Source organism: Emydura macquarii, unplaced genomic scaffold (assembly GCF_026122565.2).
Source record: "Emydura macquarii macquarii isolate MOO-44397 ecotype Brisbane River unplaced genomic scaffold, CSIRO-AGI_Emac_v2 contig_2205, whole genome shotgun sequence".
NCBI classification, from domain to species: domain Eukaryota; kingdom Metazoa; phylum Chordata; order Testudines; family Chelidae; genus Emydura; species Emydura macquarii.
Window position 1 is genome coordinate 29,941,120 of NW_027132342.1, and position 10,754 is coordinate 29,951,873.

A 10,754-nucleotide genomic window follows, 5' to 3' on the forward strand; every position below is an offset into this window, starting at 1 on the left:
GGCTCCAAATTCTGGCCTCAGCTGCACACACATCCTGCTGAGATTAGATAGAACTTGTGCAAAGCAACAAAAAAATTACCTGTAAGTTTTTGGTATGAAGATCACCTCCAACAAAAAAACACTTTGAAGTTGTATCTCACAGTATGTATCTCAATTACCTGGGAAGATTACAGCTGCCATATTATGTGCCTACATTAGCTATTGCTAACAATGCTATACTGAAGATAAACTTTTTCCATGAAACTGTCTTCACTAATCATGCTTTTAATTACAGAAGAGGCACTTGACTCCACTAGCAGCCGCAGTCTGAACGGAGTAAGCATAGCACTGGCATCATTGTTTTCTCTTCTTATCGGCTTTACTTTGGGAGCCATCTGCTGGAAGGTGAGGCATATCAAACTTGCCAGTTTAGGTGGAGATAGGTTAAATTTTATCCCTAAGCAAGCACAAGTATCCTGATTTTAAAAACTAGGCATATCATTTGAGCCTCATTGAATCATGTACCACTCAAACTGGTATAATTTGTTTTACAATTCCTAACTCACCCCTGCCCTTCCTCCCAAGTTTTTTAAAAAGTTGTGTCTGTTGGTTTGCTAACAGAATAACTCTAGTCCAGAAATTCAGGAACCAGGATTCCCACAACTTCCCAGTTGTCCCAAATTTGTCTTGATGTGTCAGTGCTTTTCCACTTACTGAGGCCTTGTCTGCACTAGAAAAGATTTACTGGTGTAGCTTTACCAGCAAACCCTCCTAACAGAGACACAAAATCCTTTTGCCGGTATAGATTATACCAGTTCCCAAATGGTGTAAACTATACTGGCAAAAGGACATTTTTTGCAAGCATAACTGCATCTATACTGGGCTTTTGCAAGCATAGCTACATCAGCTGGGGTGTGATATTTGTTTTTTAAACACTCCTAATGACATAGCTATCCCAGCAAAACTTTTAACTGTAAACCAGGCCTAAACTTCTATTAGGTTCCAATCTTGCACAGCTTTAGAGGCATAATCTTGCTCACACAAGTAGTCCAAGTTGGTATTATAGGATTGGTTCATACTCTAACAATTAGTAGATATTAACCTGGTATTGAGCTTGGTTAAAAATAGCACTTCACTGCATATAAAATGCACATGGCTAAATTCTTCTATCACACTTGCATGCATCACTCTGCTCAACTTCAGTGGGATGCATGTGTGCATCGGAAGGCAGGGTTTGGTTTTTTCCTGTAAAAGAGCATATTGATACTGAAAATAGAAAGGGAGACGTAAATGAATAATTATCATTTTGTTCTGTAAAATGTCACTATACAGTAAGTTATATAATACTTTATCTGATGCACTTTCCTCTTAGAAAACTCACTGCACACCCAGACCAGCAACTGATGAAACCACACAGTGTAATAACTGTCCAGAGGAGAATGAGAGAAGGTATTTCGCTTCACTGAAGTCTTTACAGATCTTTACAAAATCAAGTATCATTTTTCCATTTCTTAAGTTTTCTCCTGCTCTCTAAAAGATGCACTTGGAAACAAAAAATGTGCATATTATCAAGTTCCAGAGGGTTAGGCGTGTTAGTTTGTATACAGCAAGAACCAACGAGAGTCCTGTAGCACCTTAAAGACTAACAAATTTCTACGGTCATAAGCTTTCGTGGGCTGCAACCCACTTCGTCAGATGCATGAATGGGTTGCAGCCCACAAAAGCTTATGCCCACAGAAATTTGTTAGTCTTGAAGATACTACAGGACTCTCATTTGTCATATCAAGGGTTTTTTTTAAAATGTATTGGAATTTTTGCCCAGACTATGTTCCTTAAAGTGCGCTCCTACTCTAAATGTAAATGTTATGTATTTTCTGTATACAAAAAATACTCCATTAAGGGAACATTATGGTTGCAAAGTTAAGCACTCAGAAGCTAGGGAGATGTTCCATACTTGTAATGTCAAGGGAAGGAGTTCAGCTACAGAATTGACAGCATAGTAAATGGCAAAATCTGTTTCCTGTTGCTGCAGGTTCTCTTCAAAGGAGATATTTTGTGTGGTAAAGTAGATTTAATATTTCTTCCTCAGCAGATTAGAAAGCCTTATAGGCCTAAGGGAGACCAGCTGGGATCACATCCATTCATCATCCAGGATTATTCTTCATTTTTGCCTCTATTTTTCAGTACCGAGACAGAAAAGGCTCATGTATTCAAACCAACTTCCTCTTCTTCCATCAGTAATTTTTCCTCTATGTCATGGAAGTTGGTGGAAAAAAGATACTGTTGTCATGTCAGCTTTCCCCTTCGGGAGGAGAGATGCCACTGTTGGTTTTCCCCTATCCTTTCTGTTACAGTAGGAGGCCCTGATGCACGCCTCACATCTTCCTGCTCTCCTGCTGCTGGAATGGAAGAGCCAGATGTTCCACTGTCTCCTAGTATGGGGAAGGAGAAAGCAGATAGTGGTGGCCTCTCTTCCCTGGGGAGTTTTGGTAGCAGCAACAGCTGTAAGGGGAGGCTGGTAGATAGCAACAGATGACTTTCTTTCTTCTGTGCTTACTCCACAAGGGAGGTGGAATTTGCTAAAGAGAAACGGTCAGTCCTAAGAGATAAAACAGTGCTGAAAGACCTCCCTATAGGAAGGAGAGCAGTGGGGTGGTATTGAGCCAACCCCCAAAAGTGATTAGATCTATGTGGAGAGCAGCAACTGGAAGCAGATTTTGCCATTCACAGTGCTGTGAAGCATTGGGCTAATATTGCAAAAATTCACACAAACCAATTTACCCTTAGCTGTGTTTGTAAATTATTTTTAATTTCTTTTTTCATGAACATTCAAATGATTGGAATTTTTTTGGCAGTCACTATGTGACAAGGATGTAGAAATACCTAGAAAATTTTGGTTCGCAATAATATTAATAAAAATACAACATTCATATGAATATTCAGGTAAATGTGTTCATAGGGTCATCTTGAAATCTTTTCCCTCTTCCTTTTTAAAATAGTTTTTATCCAGTCAGTGAGAAGAAACAATTCCACATGACTCAGGAGCCCAATCAGTTTGTGAACCCATAGGCTCAAATTTTCAGAGTGCTCAAACCATTTAGAATGGCTAACAAATTTATAAACTTCAGCCTATTCATGGAGGATTAGTTAAATAAGAAGGGCTACATTTAAAATATGTATCATTCGCTACAAATATCTCCTCCCACTTTGGTACAGCGACTAATAAAGTTAAGCATCCTCCCCTTGACACCACAGGTAGAATGAAACCTTGCCTCAGAAAAAAAAGATGAAACAGTTCAATGCAAGAGACTACCTCTCCAAGAAATTACAATTGGTAATTTTCCCCATCAAATCTTCTCAAACATGTACAATATTTTCTCATTCTACCTTCCCGTCACAAAGTTTTGATCTTCCACTGTAATTAAGCAGTACTTATTAGCAAATGTTTATTATAATGCTCAAACACTGCAAACATTCCAGTGATGCTTGTTAATGTCTTTATTTTAACTAACAGATGAGACCTTTCATTGTCACCATTCCCTGGAAATTTTAGCACAACGGAAATAAATTATTTTATGTCTTCCAGTATGTTGCAGCAAAAAGAAAAAGAGCTTCTACAAGTGTAGCTGTTGCTTTTTTTCCCCAACACTGTTACTGTTTCATGTATTGGTAAGTCCTTAAATAGTCTGACTGAGAGTCCTACCACAAACTTCATAACGTTTGCTTGCTGAAATTTACAGTGACTATGCTGTGAAGCCTCATCTAAAGTTAACTTTGTATTAGTCAGCTTAGCCTATGTGTCAGACAGTCTTATTTCAAATAGAGTTATCCTGTGTTCTGAATTTAGTCCTTTGACTTGTGGCCACACCTCTCAATATCACAGTTGGAGACACAGACTCCAAAATGAGGGACAGCTCTTGCTTCCTTCTTTAGTGTGGCAGCCAATTGAAAAGTCATAGGCCCTTCTTTGAGAATCCCAGCTCCCTCAAGTCCCTCTTCAGCTGCAGTGCTATAGCATGAAGGGACAGGCTGTCTCAGAGGAGTTTAAAAATAAAGATACTATCCTGAATGCAATAGCTGATGGGGGAGATAACAGAAAGCAAGGGGAAACATTCCAGAGGGGAAGAATATTAACAGAATGTGCTGATGTGATTCCAGATTTGAAATACTATATTGCTAAGCTATTGAACTGCTCTGCTGATTGCTTATTGGAAACAAACATCAGACTGGTACAAATGCCCTTTACCTACCCTCATGCTGTTCTCACAGGTCACAAACTGGGATTCTGTAAACATCCCATCTGTCATACCTCTTTTTCACTGTGTATGTACAGCCACTGGGGAAGACAAAATGATGTTTTGGCTTATTGCCACCAATAGGCAGATGATCTTTCTCAGTGGTAGAAAGCAAACTGTCTTAGGCTGAACATTTATACAATAGAAATTATGCTGATAAATTGGGGAAAGCAATAAGAGGCATAGGGAAAAGATGTGAATAGATTTTCTGCTAGGTGTAAATGCTCAACCTTAGCCAACATGATTCACAATCCTCAGGATCTCATTGGATTCATTATTCTTCCTGCATATTTAAGTGAATGGGGTAGTTAAATGTCTTCCCAATTTCCTGTGCGTCAGCCAGAAATGAGCGTTCCTCACTGACACAGAGCTTGTTGTGGGGACTAGATTATTGCAACAGGTTACTGATGAAAAGCATCTGGAAGGTTCAGATAGTGCTAAATGCTGCTCTATCTCTTAGTTTCATAAGGGCTCATCTCATTGAACAAGTGATCCATGCTTTACCATTCATGCTTGGTATTCACTTCCTGGTGCAGTTCAAGTGCTGGTTCTGACTCATTAAGCCATAAACAGCCTGGGACTCAAGATTGCTTCTCTCCTTTGTCCCTTATGTTTTAACTGATAAGGCACCTGTGTGCCAAGGAGAGGGCATCATTGCAAACCTCAACTTTATCCAGGACCTTCAGTTTTAAAAATACATTAGTATCATATTGGTATTTACTTGGCCACCTAGTTGTGTGGGAGAAAAAAAAAAATCACATGGATTTTTTTTTTCAAATGATGTTGTAAAAGGAAAAGCTAAGAGCATGTAATAAAGAAAAATATTTTCATAGCCAATGAATTTTTATTCTAGTAGACCAGCTCACTTTTCTGTGTACCATCTTAACTTTTTTAAAAGCCCTATTGTTAAGGCTTCCCTGTACCGCAAACTCACATGAATGGTCCCATTGAATTCAACAGGACTATTTGTGTGTTTGCATGAGCAGGGTCTAAAGCATTCTGTGCCCAGGATTGGGAAGCTAGAGAATTGTACATGAAATTGCAACTAAATCACTTTAAAAATATGGTTGGCGAAGTGCTTTGGGATGAAAGAATGTACATGCAAGTTATTTCATTATTTATTTCTATAAAGAAAGTATTCTATTTCTCTGCTAAGATTCTGCTATTGAGTAATGAGTGTGAGAAAGCAGTAAAAAAATGTCCTTTTTTCCCCGCCCCCAGGCAGGCAACAGTTCCACGTTTGCTTCATAAATGAAGCAACTTTAAGCATATTCATATTACTTCTGGAGTGACAGACTGAGTCTGCATTGGTTGCTGCCCCGGCTCCATACTGATGATTCAAAGAGATAAGGACAAAGTGTGTTTGTTACTGTGAAACCAACACTGAATTAAACATCATTAAGAAGAATGTTCTGAGCAGGACTGTATTTCATTCAAATACTTACCTTTTGTGGAATTGGGAGTCATTTAACTGTATAATCCTTACAGCTGATTCTGGCAGAGGAAGTAAATGGCCTGAAAAAAGACATCTTTCAAATGCCTCCAGATACATGTAATCTTTGAAAATCATAAGGAAGTTTTCATTCTTTATTTACATTCTGTGTCCTGCTGCTTACTCTGATGCCTACAAGGAAGTTCTATGAATTGAAAAAAAAAATGCAGAAACGGATACAAATAACATACGCTGCAGTATTGTGTATAAAACTTGCAAGTAAGGTGGTGCAATGGACCAGTGTGCTAGCCTTTCACTTCTAAGGAACTGGCTTCATATCTAGCAAAGTTCATACGTAAAATGAGATGTCTGTCTTGTGCCAGGTGGACGTTTATCCACCTCTAAAAGTCTCCACAGAACTTGGTATGGCTGGTGGTCTCCATTTAGGAGAAGCAAATAATGGGATCAAAAAGAACTATAGAGGCGGTGACAGTAGCAGGATGGACCTTTTACAGCTTTAGGAGAAACTGTTGGTGTGTGAAGACTCCAATTTAAATTCCAGACATGGAAAAGGAAGAGAAAGCAAAGAGTCTGAATTGCGTTCAACATCTGCAATAACACTAAACTCATTAAACCTTTTTCTAAATATTGATGATGCATGCCACTGATTCTTTGACTTATATAAGATGTACAAAATGTGGAATATACTGAGAATGAATTTATTAATTACAGCTGACATACAGGAAGATATTTGCATTGTGTTTTGAATGTGTAATACGTTTTTTTAATCTGGCATTCTCCATTTTTTTAAGATTAATTCTAGTCAAGGGATGAAAAGCTTTATTCCAGTTGTCCTCCGTGTATAGAAGATGTTATAGTGTGTCATTAAATACATGGATGACAGCAACAAGGCTGACAAACTCAGACTTTGTCAGGCCTGCATTTTCAATGAGGCACTAAATACTATACTAGAACTTAAGTGCACTTTGTGCATCCCTTTTGTACAGGCTCTTTCCAGAAAATGGACACTACTTATCTATCTATTTTAGTGTTGTCTGCTACAGAAAGTAAGGATGTCTCACCCAGATGGCAAACTGCCTGACTACTATTAACCCAATAAGTTAATTAAAATATGACTATAAAATCTTTTGTTTTAATGTCTTCAGAAAGCTGACTATCTTTTAGAGATACTTTTATTTAAACTTTTAAAAGAACTGTCATGGATGCTTTAGTTATTTCCATAATCTACTATGAACTATATGTCAAAGTAATTTGTCATGTATAGGGTCAATTAATTAGCAATACATATCTTAGTGGCACAATGTACAAAAAGTATTATGATCAATGATGGAGATTATGGATATGTATAGACACTTTGGGTAGAATCTTGGCAAGTCCATGGAAAAACTTTTGATTTCAGTGGGGTCAGAATTAGACCCTTAGGATCTAGTTTTCATTTACACTAAGGCCGCTTTATACTGTTCTGGCAGTGATCCTCATCTAGTGTAAATTGTCATAGCTCCATTAAGGTCAAGGATCTGTCCCTAGAGCAAGTTAAAGTGGCTTTCATGTAAGTGAGAATTTGGCCCTAATATCCTCACTTTCATAAGGTGCTGGAGCAACCACCACTTCAACTGACAAATGTGAGATGCTCAGCACCTCGAAAAAATCAGACCCTTGGCAGCTGTTAACACTACAGATACCAAGTCGTAGAATTCTCCAGCTGTACCAGCTTGATCTGACACAATAATGTATGCGCCTGTATTTACTGGTTCCTCAGACTATTATTTCAAGCCTACTTTAAAAGTTCTACTTTTAGAAGCTCAGTATGATCTAATGTTTGTTTGGGAATTTGCACCTTACTGGTTGTGTTGAAATTGCTTGAATACATGTTCTGACAAAGAGGAAGTGTGCCCATAATAAATGGCAGCAAATATCTCTGGACACTTGAAAAAAATGTTGGACATAAAAACATTTCCCATTGCTGCAATCTACAGTATGTTATCAAGGAAACGGAATGAATTTGGAATCTTAGAGGTTTTCTTAGAACAAAATCAAATGTTTTTAGTTAACTACCTTAATTGTTCATAAAGGTGCTAATTTTCCTAATTGAATATTTTTGAGAAAATGTACAATAAAAAAACACTAAACATTTGCAGTAATATCTTGATGTGTTTCAAATTAGGCATTGAAGTTCAAATTACAAATTTTTTGTTCAGGCATCATAGTGCATATTTTATCCTTGATAACAATGAATAATGCATCTGATATAAATTGATGTAAAATTTGACCCCAAATGCATTGCTAATAAATGCTAATGTTCTAACAGTAACAGTCTCAAAACTTAGTTATAATACAGGGTTTATAACAATGCCACATATATTCATCTTTGCCACAGAACAAGGCAAATTTAAGGCTGAAATGACATTCCTATATCTAACTGAAACAGCTCCCATGTACAATCCTTATGACAGCACAAAGTTTACATAATCATCATTATTCTCATTTGGAATGTAAATAGGATCCATTAGCACAAAGTGGAATAGCATCACATGGAGTCTGAGCTGGATAATCATTTTGACAGCTCATGACTTTTCCTTCATTTTTATCTTACTTAAGAGGTTCAAACTGAGTATTTTAGGCCTTCTGAGAGGAGTGTCACAAGCCTGAAATATATTTAGATATTTCTAAATATGGTAGATTGTTCAGCATTTGGAAACCTAAGAATTCAGATATGTAAGTTTTTTATAAAGGGTCGGGTTCTGCTATCTGTTGGATAGAATTTACTCCATACATAGTGTCAGTCATGTGCTGGTTTAGAAAAAGCAGTTAATATCAATGAAGTAAGTTATTACTTAATGGGAGTAATGGTGGCAGACACAGGCTCTTAATTACTACTTTTTTCTATTTTTTAAGTTGTACAATTCCTGAATGCAAACCAATTTTAAAACTCTTCATTTTTGGGAAGGGTCAGACCATGCATTGTTGTGTTCAGAAAATGAGTGTCCATTTATTAAAATGGAGTGTTTGGTTATATTAAGGTCAACCTAAATTGTTCTCAGATCTCATTGGATTTTGTAAGGAAGAAACATTTGGACGTTTCCTCAGGAGTAGCTGAACTTTTCATGCTATTAATAGCAGCTTTTGTTAGACTAAAAAGCAGCTAATAGTATAATGCAAAATTCAGTGTGCTATTTTAGAAGTGTGTTTACTTGAATAAATTAATGGTACTTATCGTGTCAAAGTCATTTTATAAGTAAGCTTTTAAAAACTAATGTGCTATACCATGGCACATGTATAAAGAAGTCAAACTTACACATTTTCTAGATTCTGATCTTCACTGACTGTCTTTTCTGTTGCTTTCTCTTTGTAATATGGTGAAACTGTTCAGCATACACAGTACAACAGTTAAATTGAAAAGCTAACTGTACTACTCTAGCTATTTTCAATGAGAATTGTATTTAAGAATTATCCACTTTTCTCCAAATAAGTTGATTCAACTATGTATTAAAACAGATGTACAGTAATAGTGGCATGTTGCTATTATGTTAGCAAATGGATGGGCTGTGGAAATTTCAGACTCTTTAGAGACAGAGCACAAATGTTTGTTGGTTGCACCATGGGTAAGAGTTTGTATATTTTGATGTAAATGTAACAATCTCGCATAGTTATATTCTGATTGAAAGGTTAAGCGACAAAGTGTATAAAATGTGGTGTGTGTGTATATATGTGTCCTGATCCTTTTTTTATACTGGTTTGAAAATGGAATTACATTATATACATATACTTTATTGTTCTAAATAAAGACTTTATGCACTGCCTTGATATGAGTACATTGTCTTGACTTGGTCATGTTCATGACCTCTCATAAATCCTGGCATATTCTTAAATGGATTTATAGGTATTCTAGACCCTTTTGCATGGAGATTCTATAAAGTGATGTGCAGATATTTCAGAAATAACTTCTAGTGCCAACACTTTTTTTTAATTTGTGACTCATGGCACTACTCAAACTTAAATGAAAAATTTTTGTAGCTCCTTAAGGGTATAGCTACACAGCAATTAAACACCCACAGCTGGCCCTGGCCAGTGACTCAGGCTCCTGGGTTTTAGTTGCAGGGTGTAAAATTGTGGGTAAATACTCAGGCTCAGGCTGCAGCCTCTACTCTGGGACCCTCCCCAGAACTTAGGCTCCGGCGTGAGCCCAAATATCTACACCACAATTTTACAACCCAAACCCTGTGAGCCAGAGTCAGCTGACCTGGGCCAGCTGCAGGTGTTTAATTGCTGTGTAGACATACACTAAGAATCTGAAATTTGTATTCATCTTCTGGGCAACTTTCCTAGTCCCATATACATTTGTCATTTAGCTCAAATAATGGAACTTTGGTTTCAAGTGCCATGAAGAAAACATCGAAATCATGACTGAAATTTTTTTTTATAATGTCTATTTTTTTGGAAAGAGGTAATCTAAAGTCTTAAGATCTGAAACGTTCTAAAGAGTTGAGAGAACACCTTACTCACTGTATTTTGTACTTTATTTTACATAACTGTGGGTCTTCAGAAAGATGTAAGTCACATATTCAAAGATGAAGACCAAAATCGCTTTTCTTCCCATCAGAGGAAGGATTTCTCCCCAGAATCAGACCATTGGCATGGCAACTGAATGTAGTATCCCAGCCCATAGCTAGCAGAAAAATAACACTTAACACTAACAATATGAATTGCATTACATCAATGTAATTTAACACTTTAGCACCATTAATGTCAATGGAGAGATGCAGATTTACACCAGCTAAGACTGTGACCCACTGCTTCCAAGATCATTTTAGCTTGTTATAACAGAGGTGTTTTCTGCAGGAACTACTTAATTTATATAGTTGCAGAAAGTTCCTGAATGATAATACCTGACAATTTTTTATTTTAATGAAGATAATTAGTTCAAGATTTCACAATATATTGCAGCTTATAAAGTTCCAGCTTCTTACCCCATCCATGTAAGGGTTAGTGGTAGAAATTCTTCCAACGTTGAAAACTATTCTGAAAGT

The 10,754-nt window shown here is 37.0% G+C and overlaps 1 protein-coding gene across 1 annotated transcript in view; it reads left to right on the forward strand.

Annotated features, from left to right (window-relative positions):
- Window positions 1–9,527, forward strand: part of KITLG (KIT ligand) — a 75,251-nt gene extending 65,724 nt beyond the window's left edge. The window contains exons 7-10 of the mRNA XM_067559843.1: window positions 275–384; window positions 1,352–1,428; window positions 3,566–3,648; window positions 5,496–9,527. Of these exons, the coding sequence (XP_067415944.1) occupies window positions 275–384; window positions 1,352–1,428; window positions 3,566–3,605 (227 nt within the window). The 3' untranslated portion in view covers window positions 3,606–3,648; window positions 5,496–9,527. The remainder of the gene's footprint in view (window positions 1–274; window positions 385–1,351; window positions 1,429–3,565; window positions 3,649–5,495) is intronic.
- Window positions 9,528–10,754: the final 1,227 nt, after the last annotated feature.